General features: G+C 40.3%; 1 protein-coding gene across 2 annotated transcripts in view; it reads right to left on the bottom strand.

Moving 5' to 3' along the window:
* Window positions 1-5,033: 5,033 nt before the first annotated feature.
* Window positions 5,034-17,275, bottom strand: part of REPS2 (RALBP1 associated Eps domain containing 2) — a 231,222-nt gene continuing 218,980 nt past the window's right edge. For both annotated transcript variants that reach the window (XM_007454850.1, XM_007454849.1), the window contains exon 18: window positions 5,034-5,102. In XM_007454850.1, coding sequence (XP_007454912.1) covers window positions 5,034-5,102 — 69 coding nt within the window. The remainder of the gene's footprint in view (window positions 5,103-17,275) is intronic.

Genomic DNA, 17,275 nt, shown 5'->3' with positions numbered 1-17,275 from the left:
ACAGCTACAAGGAGTAAAATGGCTCTTCCCACCTCTGGCTCACCTGAACATCGGATTTGTGCTGAAGACAAAAGGAATGGCTAAAGGTAAGGGTACACCCCAGCTCCCAGGCTGGCTGCAGCTGAAGCCCTCACACAAGTTACCTTAAAACAAAATAAAACCAACACGACTCAGTTGATCCGGTCTCCAACAAGGCGGTCCCTGCGCCACCTGTCCCATTCCCAGGTCAGGGATCCCTGAAGGAGCTTTAGGATCCAGTCCTGATGTCCGACATGGTGCTTTATGACAGAACTGGGACCAGAAGTTTCCCTACGGCAGCCCTCAAATTCCAGTTCTGGCCTGCTTAGGTTCCAGTGTCCTCTGGTCTTCAGAATCATAAACCACTTTCTCCAACCTCCCACAGTCCTGAACTTAGCTGAGAGCAGGGCAGTAGAACCCCCCAAAACACAAAAACTAAACACTCCTCAAGTGCTGAGAGCAGAGCAAGACTTCTGTCACTAGAACAAATCCTGTCGATTGAAACGCTGTAATGCCTTTCGGAAAAGGTTCCTTTATCAATCATATGCGTCAGTAAATGTAGAAAATGACGAGACAAGCCTAAAAGTGACCGTGCACCCGGGACGTCTCCCCACGTTCACAGACCGGCTGTTTCAGGGAACACTTAGTAAGGCAACCTCTGAAAGTCTGTTTTGGGGAGAGTCAGTTTCTATTGCTCTTCACGTCTGCCCCTCTTGGTCTGCTGTTCTTACGGTTGCTCTTGGGAGGGTCACATAACCAGCTACGTTTCTCACTGCAAAGAGCAAAGTGGGGAGGCTCCTAGATAGAGTAAGACTCTCATAAACTGCCGTCGATGACTAATCTGTGGGCATTGGTGGGCAGCCTCCCTTAGCCTGGGCTGAAGGGGAAGCAGAATATGCCACTTCAGGACTGCAAAAGCCCACATCCCCCCACCTCTCACTAGGAATCTGAACCACACTGAGTCAAAAAACTGTAACAAAGCACCCATAACTAAAGTGTAAATTCAAGTGATCCTTTGAAATCAGTTTCAAAAGAGTACACGTGAAACAGAGTAAACCAGTCGGAAAGAGAAACCAAAGTTACTAGAATGTTCTCTTTAACTAGAGAAGAAAAAGACCTCTCAACAGAGATTTCATTTTGTTCACATTCATAATGTTCAAACCACAACCTACTGAGTCCTACTTCTCAGCAATATGGGAAGATCTGTGTGCTATGATATCTGTAATTTTTTTCTTTAATATTCTAAAAATCAAATTCCCTTAGTGATATCTTGTCAGGAGGTGTGATTCTAGCCTGTGCTGAACAAATGTTTTTAGCTCTAAGGTGTTATAATGAAACTGAGATCTTTCCAACTACTACATTTGCAAATGTCTGTCTTAATTTCAAGAAAAACATCCATTCCAGATTATTTTCTTATTGATATTCTAAGAGCACATCTATCATTACCATGGTTGTGAGCTCATCTAAGAAATGGACAAATATCATTTAGAAACAGACTAGAATCAAGTCACATGAAGAGAAGAATGCTTCATGATAGTTCAGACGCTACTAGGAAATCAAAGAAAAATCCATGTTTTTGATTACTCACCCTAAACTGTGCTGAAACTGAACATTTGCAACCCAAGTAACCCAAGATATATTGAAGAAAACTATAACTTACTACATATTGAGTTCATTTCAATCACAGTAGTCTATTTTAAAAACAAACTCCCATAAGGAATACAGGAATGGAATCCATTCAAAGCAACAGCTGTCAAAAGTTCTGCCAAGAAACTCAGGGTAATTTACTGCATCATGAAAGATGAGGTGTTCTGAAGAACAGATACTTCAATCATATTCTTTCTCTTCAGATTTTAGTTTTTGCTTCAATCCAAGAGAATTATCTAGATCTAAAGCTCACTAAGACCTGTTTTCATATTTTAAGACTGATAAATTAAGTAAATAAAATTCAACATGGTACACAGAAAAAACCCTTCTAATCTATTTTTAGTAATGCTAGTGGCGAGAGGACTCAACTGAGAATCCATAAAATCCCAACTCTGCCACCAGCTCCCTCCTTCTATGGATTCTTGGACTAGGAACTGTGGTTTCTTAGGGCCTTGGTCTCCCCACAAGTAAATGCAGGATATGGGAAGGGGTCCTCTCATCTCTGACATCCTACTGTGCAATGAGAAGAAAATGGGCACAGCTCCCAGCTAAGCTGCCTCCTTCTCCCAACCAGACCCAAAGCACTTCTCTAATATTTATAAAGCAGTCAGATCCCTCCAACTAAGGCAAATGTCTGCCTTGATTCCAACACACTCCCCAATTCCAGAAATCTACCTTTTGGGTTTGCTTCATGGCTGCTGGATAGGGATGTGGCCAAAGCAATAAGCCACATACCAGAGACACTGAGGTACCCAATAAGCTGGTGATGTACTCCTACCGTGTTTTCACCCTTGGGACTATGGGACTCCCATGGAGGAAGACCACTTAAAAATAAGGTTATTAAACCCCCGTGGATGGGGGCAACATCAACATTCTGCCCAGAGACTTCTGCCCAACAAGGTCTTACGCTTGAGTAGTTTTACAGAAGAGGTATAATGGTGATATCAATAACCCAGCCTTCCTATAAATCATATTAAAGGCTCACAGAAACATTATCAGGAGTTATAATCCTAAATTAAACTATACATCCTACGAAAATAGAGAAAGAGAGGATGTGCGCTAGTTAGGTAATATCATGTTCTATGTGTGTGGGGGGGTGTAATTGTTTTTTTAAAAATCCACTTCTAGGCAACTAAGAAACTGTGGTCACTCTTAAGTCCAGTCAAGAAGGTGGGGTGGAGATATTATTGGTGTGGGCTTTAATGCAATGCCTATGTTAAATTACTGGTTAGACTGTGCAATGCATGAGGCTTCGATTGTCCAATGCAAGTTTTTTCCTTTAATGAAATCCAAGCAAACTAAACAAAACCCCAACCTCTGAATTTGGCTCATTCTGGCCTTGGCTTGATGGGAGAAAAACATGTCAATATTTTAAAAATGCATAACATAGACTAACATTCTTTAGTTTATATGTCTGCTTAATGGATATGAAGTGCTATCTGGAGTGTGTGCATATGTCCTGGAAGACTATGAGATGAAGTGCATATGCTAGTCTTTCCTGGATTGAATGGAACAAAAGGCAAACATGATAATGAAACGTCTGTGACAAGGACACTGTTGATAAAGTGTGTTGCAGCCCCCAGATCTCAGAACAAGTGAAAAGAGGTTACCTAAAAAATGTGCACTCACCCATTCATAATCTTAAGAAGGGTTTAAACTGACGCTGAAGCCCTCCCACAGGGACAAAAAAAGGCAGCCAAAAGGGAAGGAAAGGGGGACTAGAGAAATAGTTCAAGTCCTGTGATTTTCAAAGTCCAAGCAATTCAGAATCCTTTAATATGCACAGAACAGAATCAACAATTTGGGTTTTTTTGGAAAAACGTCATCGTTTGAGCGTTTCTCTTCTGCCATTAAGCTATTGATAAAGCTTAATGGAGTAAGAAAGCATTAAAACAAAAGCCTACTTCTTCTAAAAGCAGTCAACTCTATTGAAATCAAAGGCTTAGTCCTGCTTACCGCAAACCTATCCTAAACCACTTCAGAAAGGACCCTAGCACACCCCACCCCGCTATCCTAAGAATCGGTAAATTAGCAAAATGCACAAGAGACCGCATGTCTTGCCATCCGTCTCCTGAAGTGATGTTAAAGCTGGCGAGGCCGGATACCTGGGAGGGTCGATCAATTCCCACTTTCAACTTGAGCTTACAGGAGAAGCATAGGCTATGTAAATTTCTTTAGAGTACTGGCTCCTGCAATTTGAGCTTACTGTTTTACATCACTCACACTGGAGTCGGTTGGGCGCCTCTGAACTGCACATAAACCAATCCCTTCCCAAGGGTACACTTCACAGAGAACAAAATAGTCATATATCCAGTGTGAGGATCAGCTTTCTTTCATTATTTCTTCATACCCAATACACTTACGATCCGGGTTAAAATAACAAAGACAAAAATAACTACCAGAGATTGTTGCATTACTGGTAACAACCATTGCCCCTTCTTCCCTAGTTTGAATACCTGGGTTCAAACAACAAATATTTATCAGTCCAAACAGTCTCATCAGCCGTTCACATTTCATGGGTGGTTTCCGAATTCATGCATTTACAGATATGTTAACCCGCAGGATAAAAGCAGAGATCTGGCAACTATTTATTTAATTTGATCGGGCAAGGCAGTTCAGGCAGATTGCTCCTGCCCAAAAATCTACATGAAAGGGCTGAGTTGTCTGGGTTGACGGCTTAGCTGGGCCAAGTTAAATAGATCATGGACAAAACTACTACTTTACAGAGGTGTAAAGACTGAATAAGTCTTTGCCATTCAATAGAAAACAATAGTCATGTATTATTTATAGCTAGATATAATATCAAGATGGCACTAGAGAAGCAATTTTTGGCATATAGTGGTGGAGGGCACAGCGCCAGTCTAAAGCTAATGCTTTTGTTTTCTTCTACTTTTTGTTTTTATTATCATCATGCCAAAGACTATCCAGTTGGAATCACAATTATTCAGGAAACCAATCTACTGTATATGATATACATATGAAAATAAAACAAGCATCCTGAAGGTACTGGATTACAAGGTTTTGTACAAGTCATAAATTCTTTAAATAAGTAATGCTCTAAATTGTTTTTATTTGCTGGAAGACTGGTTTTGGGTAAGGAGCAACATCTAACACCTTGAGGAAGTACTTAAGAATGGGAGGTAAATTCCACTGATAGTTACAATTTCAAGTGTGATAATCAGTTGTGTTTTTTTCCACCACAGTAAAACGTACACGTGAAGCACAAAAGAAAAGGTGATATGGATTATATTCCGCCGCTAAGAGCTTTTGACACAGTCTCAGACATCTATGACAAGTAGTTTCGTTGAAACATTCAAAGGAAAGATCTTGGCAGGAAAGGTCACCCACTGTTACTTGAATCTTGGGGGTCACAACACAGTGACTGGACGAAGTTGTTCCAGTTGGTTTTCCAATGCAATCCGTTCTTGATGAACCTCCTGAGTTGTACAAAACAAAGAGAAGAGAGGGGTCATTTCCTGGGTTCATCCCTACTTCATCAGATACTGAAAAGAAAGTTATGACTGGACCCACAAGCATTTAGGTGCCATATGACATGGGAGGCATCATATTTAAAGCTGGTGACTGGACACAGGAGGCTTCACAATTTGCAGTCTCTCGACTCCTTTCTTAAGATGATGAAATGAAACTGATTGACCAACCCTCCCCACCCCCCACACCTAAATCTCACCCTCAGTTTTAACAGTGGTTGGCACAGAACGATGTTAAAAATTTTTTTAAATGATTGGAAGGGAGCAGAAAAGCAAAAGCAGGCTCCTAACACTAAGAGGTGAGCCATCAGGACTACATCTCTAGTTGCAATCTCTTGTTTCCACTCCAGCACCATACTGGATCAGGACTGAGGGATGAGAAAGGGCACTGGTCGTCCTTCCACCAAAGTGTCATCCAGGTTCCTGCATAAAATATGGCTGAAGGTGTGACTTCTTGGCTAAAGGTAGAAAACAGGATCCACAATCTCCTATTTGGGAATTCAAACTCTGAGCCCTAAAACAGACCTACTGGCAGGGAGAGGCGGGGACATGTAAAGGCGCTCTGAAGTAGAATCAGTCAAGGTGGGAAGGAATTCTGTATAAAGGCTCAATTCTGGGCTTCCCTGGTGGCGCAGTGGTTGAGAGTCCGCCTGCCGATGCAGGGGACACGGGTTCGTGCCCCGGTCTGGGAAGATCACACATGCCGCGGAGCGGCTAGGCCCATGAGCCATGGCCGCTGAGCCTGCGCGTCCGGAGCCTGTGCTCCGCAACGGGAGAGGCCACAACAGTGAGAGGCCTGCGTACCACAAACAAACAAACAAACAAACAAAAAACAATAAAGGCTCAATTCTGAGACGTCCCAGAAGAAACAACATGCTAACAGTAGCGTGGAACTCAACAAACATTTATTCACTCACCCACCTACCTACCATCCAACAGTCTTTGAGTATCTATCTACTATGGGCCCGATTCTGCTCTGGGTGTGATGATACCACCAAGGAACAAGATAGATCAAACCAACGCCCTCACAGGGCTCATACTCAAATGGCTAGAGAAAGACAAGAAAGTCAGAAGAAAAAAAAAAAAAAACAAGATACTTTCAGAAGGAAATAAATAAGATGATGTAATAGAGAGTAATGTGAGGGATCTGGGAGAAAGGTGGAGAGGGTGGTCTGGGAAGGCTTCTCAAAGCAGATGCTACTGAGCAGAGACTTGAATGAAGTGAGAGCCACATGAAGATACAGGCAAAGGATATTCAGGGAGATAAAATCGCAACCGCTAAGGCCCCAAAGGAGGGAACAAGCTTAGTGTGTTTGATGAACCAAAAGGCCTGTGTGACCAGAGCAGAGGAGACAATGAAGACCTTGGCAGGAGCTAAAGTCAAAGAGTTAGGCAGGCACCTTGTGGACAGAATAAGGGGTGTGGATGGATTCAATAAGGATTCAAAGTGTACAGCAACGAGGACTTTGAATCAGGAAAGGCATTCGGCCTAACTTAGAATTCAGAATTTTCACTCTGGCTACTACATAGACAATGGATTGTAGCAGGACAAGAGTGGAAGCAGGGAGCAGTTGGGAGGTTACTGCATGGAACCAGGTGAGAAATTAAAATGGCTTAGATCAGGTAGCAGCCATAAAGATAGAGAGAAGGAGATGGATTCTGGACATAATTTAAATATAGAACTAATAGGAGATGTCGATGAAGGTGATATAGGAAAGAAGGAAAGGAATTTGGGATTGAGCAAGTGGGCGGCTGGTAGTGTGGTATTAATTGAGAACAAGAAGATTGGATGAGAAATGGGCATTTCAACGAGAGGGTTGGGAATGAAGCATCTGAGATGTGTATCAGATATAGTAGGAGAAAAGTTGAATAAGCAGTTGTAAATACATGTCTAGAGCTTAGAAGAAAGAGAAGTAGGGCTTGAGGCATAAATTTATGAGGTTGGATGGCCTTCAAAGCCATAGGATTATATAACATCACCCAGCAAAATAATATATTGGGTTGGCCAAAAAGTTCGTTCTGTTTTTCCACGGCATCTTTCAGAAAAACCCGAACTTTTTGGCCAACCCAATAGATGGAGGCTGCAGGTAAAGACAGAACTTAACATATGTACCAAACTCATTCCCTACTGCAACTCTACTAAAACAATTTTTTTAACTGGGGGGTGTGTGTGTGCATGGTCATAGACATACAAGGACAGGGAAGACAAAAGGGAAGAGGTGATAACAATAAAATTGGTAAGCTGGAAGGCAAACTGATGAATGCTGAATGAATTAGCAAATCCAAGAAAAATAAATGTGGGGGATTCTCCTAGGTGCTGAATACGTCTCTTCCAGTTACACATCATGGAACTGGAGAAAATAACCACAGGGTGGATTCGGGGATAAAATGAACCCACTGTGACAAGGACCTGAGCTACAACTCCACTGATCACCTGACCTCCATAAGCTCCTACTCTAACTGGTGGATCATAGTGATGTTTTGGGTCTCCTGGAATAAGTATCAGTTCAGAGCCTGTGTCCAGTAATCCCCCCTAAATCTGATAAGCTCCTTTTCCCCAGGGCACAGTCACACACTTTGGGAAGGGCTGGGAGAAAGATTAACAATATAAACTTTTGGCTGCAGAGTACGGTCCTTCCTAAAGGTGACTCAGAGGCCCCTTTATTCAAGGGTTCTGTATCTGTAAACTGACTTAGTCTGGGAACTGACTGAGAAGCCATGACTAGAGCTCTGCTTGATGATTCTTCAGACTTCTGTTCACTAGACCTAGAACTTCTTCACTTCTACAGATCAAGTAAAGAAAAGTGAACTGCAAGCTAAGCATGGGGATAAAACGAGAACCAATCCGATTTCACACAGAAGAATCCCTGAAGGACTCAAATTGGCAGCACCAGAGACCTATGAAAGTGGGAGTGAAAGAGGGGAGGACAACTGGCTTAGATAAGTTTTGCTTGGAAGTCTGCTTCAGAAGTAATTAGATCCCTGAATCCTTCCTGCCACTATGGTAGAGCACTGAAGGTTTATTTCTTTGAAAGGTAAAACAGATGGCCTCTGGATTAGCAATACAGGGATACAATCAAGGACTAGAAATTGGACTGGAAGTGGGATTAAATGAGTGCCCTGAACGCTGAGAACCAGAGCCCTCTCCTCCACTGAACCAGGTCTTCCCTCCAGGCAGGAGACCCCAAGAGTCGCCTCCCTGAGGACTCCAACCAGACCAAGAGGAAACAGCAAATGACACTGTCTTTGGGGGTTCCCCAACTCTATAGCTCAGCCAAACTGGGGGAGAATGAAGCTCAAAGTTGACAAGCCCCACAGCAGGCTATGAACTTGCAATATGCATTCTCATCCTCCTCCTAAGTATAAGCAGAGAAGGACCATCAGCTATGGAAGGGAAGTATCTAATTAGAAGTGTATACAACAACAAAAAAAGCAAGTATTGAGGAAGAAGAAAAACTACCATTAAGAGAAGATATTACAACACTGAAACAAGAATAGGATGCCATTGAAAAGAATCAGAGAACAACAAAAATGAACTCTTGGTTATTAAACACAGGAGATAATAGAGTTTAAAAAATAAGTATGTCTCCACATATAGACAAAAGAAAGAAGAGAAAAGAAAGAAACTAGAAAAGAAAAATTAGAAAACCAAACTAAGAAGTCCAGTGTCTGAAAACTTTCAGGAAGGGAGAACAGAGAAAATGGGGGAAGGGAGGTCAATAAAATTCAAGAAAACTCCCAGAACTGAGGAATATGGGCTTCCAATTAAAAGGGCCTACCAAATATAGAGACCAATGGATAATAGTGACCTACGCCAAAGCAAAGGTAGGGGCAGGGGGAGGCAAAAGCAAAATGCAAAACAAAAACGAGGTCACATACAAAGATCCATAAAACAGAATGAAGTGTGACATTCTACAAATTCTTTTTATTACCATATGGTAAAACTGACTTCTTTTCTTTTATTGTACAGTTCTACAAATGTTAACACATATAGATTTGTGAAACCACCACCACAAAGAGGGTACAATACAGTTCCAACAACCAAAAAGCTCCCTGGAACTACTCACTGATATACAAACCTTCACCTCATGTATAACCCTTGACAACCAGTGGTCTGTTTTCCAGCACTATAGTTTTGCCTTTTCAAGAATGTCAAATAAAAGGAATCATGCAGTACATAACCCTTTGACACTGGCTTGTCTCACGTAGCATAACACCTTTCCGTTTCATTCAAATTGCTGCGTGTATCATTCCTTTTGCCTGATGAGTACTATTTCACCATACTCCATTTATCCATTCATCCTTTGAAGGACATTTGAGGTTTTTTTCATGTTTCCACTATCATATAAAACTGCTATGAACATTTGTGTACAGGTTTTTGAGTGAACATAAATTTTTCATTTCACTAAGGTAGATACCCAGGAGTGGAACTGCTGGGTCACAAGGTTAAATGTATATATAACTTCATAAGAAAATGCCAAATAGTTACTCAGAGTGGGGTATCAATTGGCATTCTCACCACCAATTCACGAGGGTTCCAGTTGCCAGCACATGATGCTGTCACGATTTCCTGTTTTAGCAATTCTATCACTGTGTATACTGGTCTGTGATCATGGTTTCAATTTGCATATGCCTAATGGCTAACAATGCTGAATATCTTCTCACATGTTTACTTGCCATCCTTATATCCTCTTTGGTGAAGTGTCTGTTCACGTCCTTTGCCCATTTTTAAATTGAGTTGGTTGAGCTTTGAGAGTTCTTATTACTGAGTTCTTTATATAATCTGGACACTAGTCCTTTGTCAAATACATGGGTTGCAAATATTTTCTCCTAGTCTGTAGCTTGTCTCTTAATTCTCTTGACAGTGTTTTTGGCAGAGTAAAAGTTTTAATTTTGATAAAGTCCAATTTATTGATTTTTTTTGTTATAGACTGTGCTTTTGGCACCATTTCTAACCCCAGGTCACAATAACTTTTTCCTATGTTTTCTTCTACAGGTTTTATACCTTTATGTTCTACATTTGCATCTATGATCCATTTCAAGTTAATCTTTGTATCAGGAGTGAGGTCTTCGATCAAGGTTCATTTTTTTACAGATGAATGACCAACTGCTACAAAACAATTTCTTGAAAAGACCATCCTTTCCTCAATGAATTGATTTTGTACCTTTGTCAAAGATCAAATGCCTATATTCATGTGGTCTACTTCAGGACTCCCAATCCCTCTCCACTGATCTATCATCAATCCCACACTGTCTTGATTACTGAAGCTTGATACTAAAAGTGATTCCTCTACCTTTGTTCTTCTTTTGCAAATTTCTTTTAGCTATTCTAGTTCCTTGGCCCTTATATATAAATTACAGGATAGGCTGGTCTATATCTACAAAATATCCTGTTGGGATTTTGATTGGTTGCAATGAATCTCTAGATCACTTTGCAGAAAAAAAGTATCACTACTATGTTGAGTCTTTCAATCCACAAACAGCATATGTCTCTCCCTTTATTTAGGTCTTCCTGGATTTCTTTTAGCACCATTTTGTAGTTTTCAGTATACAGATCCTGTGTTTTACAATGAATTTATACTTAAGTATTTCATTTGGGGGAGGGGACGAGCTATTATGTTTTTCAAATTTCTGTGATCAGTTGTTCACTGCTTGTATATAGGAATATAATTGCTTTCTGTATGACCTTATATACTGTGACCTTCATAAACTCAATTAGAAAATGAAATTTTAAGAAACAGTTCAATTTGCAATAGTGTTGCCAAAAAAATGGGAACAAATCTAACAAAAGATACATAATACTTACACACTCAGAACCACTGAGAGGAGTGTTTCCTAAAATCTAAACAATTACAGAGACAATCTTGAAAAATTTATACTACCGATTTCAAGACTTACAGAAATCAAGACCGTGTAGTACCAATATAAAGGTCAACAAATAGGGGCCAGACTGAAGCTGGAATGGGCCCAGCGTGAGGCATCAGGTGAATAAATTTTCTTTTAAGGCCGAAAAGCGAGTTGACCTTACACAAGATAACTGTGAATTACAGCAGCCACAGCAAGAACTTCTAACCCAGATAAGCTTTTCCATTTACAAGGTGCCCTAGAAAAAAAAGGGTTCTCGGCCAAGCACTCACTAAAAAAAAGAAGAGTGCAAACTAGTTTTCCACCTCTTCATGAGCTTCTGGTGGCCAGGATAAGACCAGGTGGGACATCCCACTCGCTCCAGAGCCTGCAGAATCCTGGAGAAAACTGGCAGAATAAAGCAAAGGCTGTGCGGCTGACAGGGGCTTGGTGCTCCGGCCAGGTGTCAGGCCTGTGCCTCTGAGGTGGAAGAGACAAGTTCAGGACATTGGTCCACCAGAGACCTCCTGGCTCCATGTAATATCAAACAGCAAAAGCTCTCCCAGAGATCTCCATCTCAATGCTAAGACCCAGATCCACTCAACGACCAGCAAGCTACAGTGTTGGACACCCGATGCCAAACAACTAGCAAGACAGGAACACAACCCCACCCATTAGCAGAGTGGCTGCCTAAAATCATAGTAAGGTCACAGACGCCCCAAAACACACCAGTGACATGGTCCTGCCCACCAGAAAGACAAGATGCAGCCTCATCCACCAGAACACAGGCACTAGTCGTCTCCACCAGGAAGCCTACACAACCCACTGAACCAACCTTAGCCACACGGGGCAGATACCAATAACACCAGGAACTACAAACCTACAGCCTGCGATAAGGAGACCCCAAATACAGTAAGTTAATCAAAATGAGAAGACAGAAAAACACACAGCAGATGAAGGAGCAAGGGAAAAACCCACCAGAGCAAATGAATGAAGAGGAAATAGGCAGTCTACCTGAAAAAGAACTCAGAGTAATGATAATAAAGATGATCCAAAATCTTGGAAATAGAATGGAGAAAATACAAGAAACGTTTAACAAGGACCTAGAAGAACTTAAGAGCAAACAAACAATGATGAACAACACAATAAATGAAATTAAAAATTCTCTAGAAGGAATCAACAGCAGAATAACTGAGGCAGAAGAACAGAGAAGTGACCTAGAAGATAAAATAGTGGAAATAACTACTGCAGAGCAGAACAAAGAAAAAAGAATGAAAAGAATTGAGGATAGTCTCAGAGACCTCTGGGACAACATGAAACTCACCAACATTCGAATTACAGGGGTCCCAGAAGATGAAGAGAAAAAGAAAGGGACTGAGAAAATATTTGAAGAGATTATAATTGAAATCTTCCCTAAGATGGGAAAGGAAATAGTCAATCAAGTCCAGGAAGCACAGAGAGTCCCATACAGGATAAACCCCAAGGAGAAACAAGCCAAGACACATATTAATCAAACTATCAAAAATTAAATACATAGAAAGAAAAATAAAAGCAGCAAGGGAAAAACAACAAATAACATACAAGGGAATCCCCATAAGGTTAACGGCTGATCTTTCAGCAGAAACTCTGCAAGCCAGAAGCGACTGGCAGGACACATTTAAAGTGATGAAAGGGAAAAAACTACAACCAAGATTACTCTACCCAGCAAAGTTCTCATTCAGATTCCATGGACAAATTAAAACCTTTACAGACAAGCAAAAGCTAAGAGAATTCAGCACCACCAAACCAGCTTTACAACAAATGCTAAAGGAACTTCTCTAGGCAGGAAACACAAGAGAAGGAAAAGACCTACAATAACTAACCAAAAACAATTAAGAAAATGGTAATGGGAACATACATACCAATAATTACCTTAAAGGTAAGTGGATTCAATGCTTCAATGAAAAGACATAGACTGGCTGAATGGATACAAAAACAAGACCGGTATATATGCTGTCTACAAGAGACCCACTTCAGACCTAGGGACACATACAGACTGAAAGTGAGGGGATGGAAAACGATATTCCATGAAAATGGAAATAAAAAGAAAACTGGAGTAGCAATTCTCATATCAGACAAAATAGACTTTAAAACAAAGACTATTACAAGAGACAAAGAAGGACATTACATAATGACCAAGGGATCGATCCAAGAAGAAGATATAACAATTGTAAATACTAATGCACCCAACATAGGAGCACCTCAATATATAAGGCAAATGCTAACAGCCATAAAAGGGGAAATCAACAGTAACACAATCATAGTAGGGGACTTTAACACCCCACTTTCACCAATGGAAAGATCATCCAAAATGAAAATAAACACAGCAACACAAGCTTTAAATGATACATTAAACAAGATGGACTTAACTGATATTTATAGGACATTCCATCCAAAAACAACAGAATACACTTTCTTCTCAAGTGCTCATGGAACATTCTCCAGGATAGATCATATCTTGGGTCACAAATCAAGCCCTGGTAAATTTAAGAAAATTGAAATCCTATCAAGTATCTTTTCTGACCACAATGCTATGAGACTAGATATCAATTACAGGAAAAAAATCTGTAAAAAAATACAAACACATGGAGGCTAAACAATACACTGCTAAATAACCAAGAGATCACTGAAGAAAGCAAAGAGGAAATCAAAAAATACCTAGAGACCAATGACGATGAAAACACGATGATCCAAAACCTATGGGATGCAGCAAAAGCAGTTCTAAGAGAGAAGTTTATAGCAATACAATCCTACCTCAAGAAACAACAAACATCTCAAATAAACAATCTAACTTTACACCTCAAAGAACTAGAAAAAGAAGAACAAACAAAACCCAAAGTTAGTAGAAGGAAAGAAATCATAAAGATCAGAGCAGAAATAAATGAATCAGAAACAAAGAAAACAATAGCAAAGCTCAAAAACAGTAAAAGCTGGTTCTTTGAGAAGATAAACAAAATTGATAAACCATTACCCACACTCATCAAGAAAAAGAGGGAGAGGACTCAAATCAATAAAATTAGAAATGAAAAAGGAGAAGTTATAACAGACACCACAGAAATACAAAGCATCCTACGAGGCTACTACAAGCAACTCTATGCCAATAAAATGGACAACCTGGAAGAAATGGACAAATTCTCAGAAAAGCACAACCTTCGGAGACTAAACCAGGAAGAAATAGAAAATATAAACAGAGCAATCACAAGCACTGAAGTTGAAACTGTGATTAAAAATCTTCCAGCCAACAAAAGCCCAGGACCAGATGGCTTCACAGGCGAATTCTATCAAACATTTAGAGAAGTGCTAACACCTATCCTTCTCAAACTCTTCCAAAGTATAGCGGAGGAAGGAACACTCCCAAACTCAGTCTACGAGGCCACCATCACCCTGATACCAAAACAAGACAAAGATGTCACAAAGAAAGAAAACTACAGGCCAATATCACTGATGAACATAGATGCAAAAATCCTCAACAAAATACAAGCAAACAGAATTCAACAGCACATTAAAAAGATCATACACCATGATCAAGTGGGGTTTATCCCAGGAATGCAAGGATTCTTCAATATACACAAATAAATCAATGTGATACACCATATTAACAAACTGAAGGATCAAAACCATATGATAATCTGAAGAGATACCAGAAAAACTTCTGACAAAATATAACACCCATTTATGATAAAAACCCTCCAGAAAGTAGGCATAGAGGGAACTTACCTCAACATAACAAAGGCCATATATGACAAACCCACAGCCAACATCGTTCTCAATGGTGAAAAACTGAAACCATTTCCTCTAAGATCAGGAACAAGACAAGGTTGCCCACTGTCACCACTATTATTCAACGTAGTTTTGGAAGTTTTAGCTACAGCAATCAGAGAAGAAAAAGAGAAAAAGGAATCCAAATCGGAAAAGAAGAAGTAAAACTGTCACTGTTTGCAGATGGCATGACACTTATACATAAAGAATCCTAAAGATGCTACTAGAAAACTACTAGAGCTAATCAATGAATCTGTTAAAGTCACAGGATACAAAATTAATACACAGAAATGTCTTGCATTCCTATACACTAATGATGAAAAATCTGAAAGAGAAATTAAGGAAACACTCTCCTTTACCAGTGCAACAAAAAGAATAAAATACCTAGGAATAAACCTACCTAAGGAGACAAAAGACCTGTATGCAGAAAACTGTAAGACACTGATGAGAAGACATTAAAGACGATACAAACAGATGGAGAGATATACCATGTTCTCGGACTGGAAGAATCAACACTGTGAAAATGACTATAGTACCCAAAGCAATTTACAGATTCAATGCAGTCCCTATCAAACTACCAGTGGCATTTTTCACAGAACTAGAACAAAAAATTTCACAATTTGTATGGAAACGCAAAAGACCCCGAATAGCCAAAGCAGTCTTGAGAAAGAAAAACGGAGCTGGAGGAATCAGGCTCCTGGACTTCAGACTATACTACAAAGCTACAGTAATCAAGACAGTATGGTACTGGCACAAAAACAGAAATATAGATCAATGGAACAGGATAGAAAGCCCAGAGGTAAACCCACGCACATATGGTCGCCTTATCTTTGATAAAGGAAGTAAGAATATACAGTGGAGAAAGACAGCCTCTTCAATAAGTGGTGCTGGGAAAACTGAACAGCTACATGTAAAAGAATGAAATTAGAACACTTCCTAACACCATCCACAAAAATAAACTCAAAATGGATTAAAGACCTAAATGTAAGGCCAGACACTATAAAACTCTTTGAGGAAAAACACAGGCAGAACACTCTATGACATAAATCACAGCAAGGTCCTTTTTGACCCACCTCCTAGAGAAATGGAAATAAAAACAGAAATAAACAAATGGGACCTAATGAAACTTAAAAGCTTTTATAGAGCAAAAGAAACTATAAACAAGATGAAAAGACAACCCTCAGAATGGGAGAAAATATTTGCAAATGAAGCAACTGACAAAGGATTAATCTCCAAAATATACAAGCAGCTCATGCAGTTCAACATCAAGAAAGCAAACAACCCAATCCAAAAATGGGCAGAAGACCTAAAGAGACATTCCTCCAAAGAAGATATACAGATTGCCAACAAACACATGAAAGGATGTCAACATCACTAATCATTAGAGAAACGCAAATCAAAACTACAATGAGGGGCTTCCCTGGTGGCACAGTGGTTGAGGGTCCACCTGCCGATGCAGGGGATGCAGGTTCATGCCCCGGTCCGGGAAGATCTGGCATGCCGCGGAGCGGCTGGGCCCATGAGCCATGGCCGCTGAGCCTGCGTGTCCGGAGCCTGTTGCTCTGCAACGGGAGAGGCCATAGCAGTGAGAGGCCCACGTACACAAAAGAAAAAACAAAAAACAAACAAACAAACAAAAACTACAATGAGGTATCACCTCACACCAGACAGAATGGCCATCATCAAAAAATCTACAAACAATAAATGCTGAAGAGGGTGTGGAGAAAAGGGAACCCTCTCACACTGTTGGTGGGAATGTAAATTGATACAACCACTATGAAGAACAGTATGGAGGTTCCTTATAAAACTAAAAATAGAACTACCATACGACCCAGCAATTCCACTACTGGGCATATACCCTGAGAAAACCGTAATTCAAAAAGAGTCATGTACCACAATGTTCATTGCAATTCTATTTACACTAGTCAGGACATGGAAGCAACCTAAGTGTCCATCGATAGATGAATGGATAAAGAAGATGTGGCACATGTATACAATGGAATAGTACTCAGCCATAAAAAGAAACCATATTGAGTTAGTTGTAGTGAAGTGCATGGACGTAGAGACTGTCATGCAGAGTGAAGTAAGTCAGAAAAATAAATACCGTATGCTAACACATATATATATGAAATCTAAAAAAAAAATGGTCCTGAAGAACCTAGGGGCAGGATAGGAATAAAGACTCAGACGTAGAGAATGGACTTGAGAACGTGGGAGGGGGAAGGGTAAGCTGGGACAAAGTGAGAGAATGGCACAGACATATATACACTACCAAATGTAAAATAGATAGCTAGTGGGAAGCAGCCACGTAGCACAGGGAGATCAGCTCGGTGCTTTGTGACCACCTAGAGGGGTGGGATAGGGAGGGTGGGAAGGAGGCGCAAGAGGGAGGACATACAGGGATATATATATATATGTATAGCTGATTCACTGTGTTATAAAGCAGAAACTGACACACCATTGTAAAGCAATTATGCTCC

The sequence above is a fragment of the Lipotes vexillifer genome, unplaced genomic scaffold, assembly GCF_000442215.2.
Source record: "Lipotes vexillifer unplaced genomic scaffold, Lipotes_vexillifer_v1.1 scaffold586, whole genome shotgun sequence".
Classification (NCBI taxonomy): Eukaryota; Metazoa; Chordata; class Mammalia; order Artiodactyla; family Lipotidae; genus Lipotes; species Lipotes vexillifer.
The sequence above is the reverse complement of the archived record's forward strand: the minus strand, read 5'-3'. Positions and strand labels throughout refer to the sequence as shown.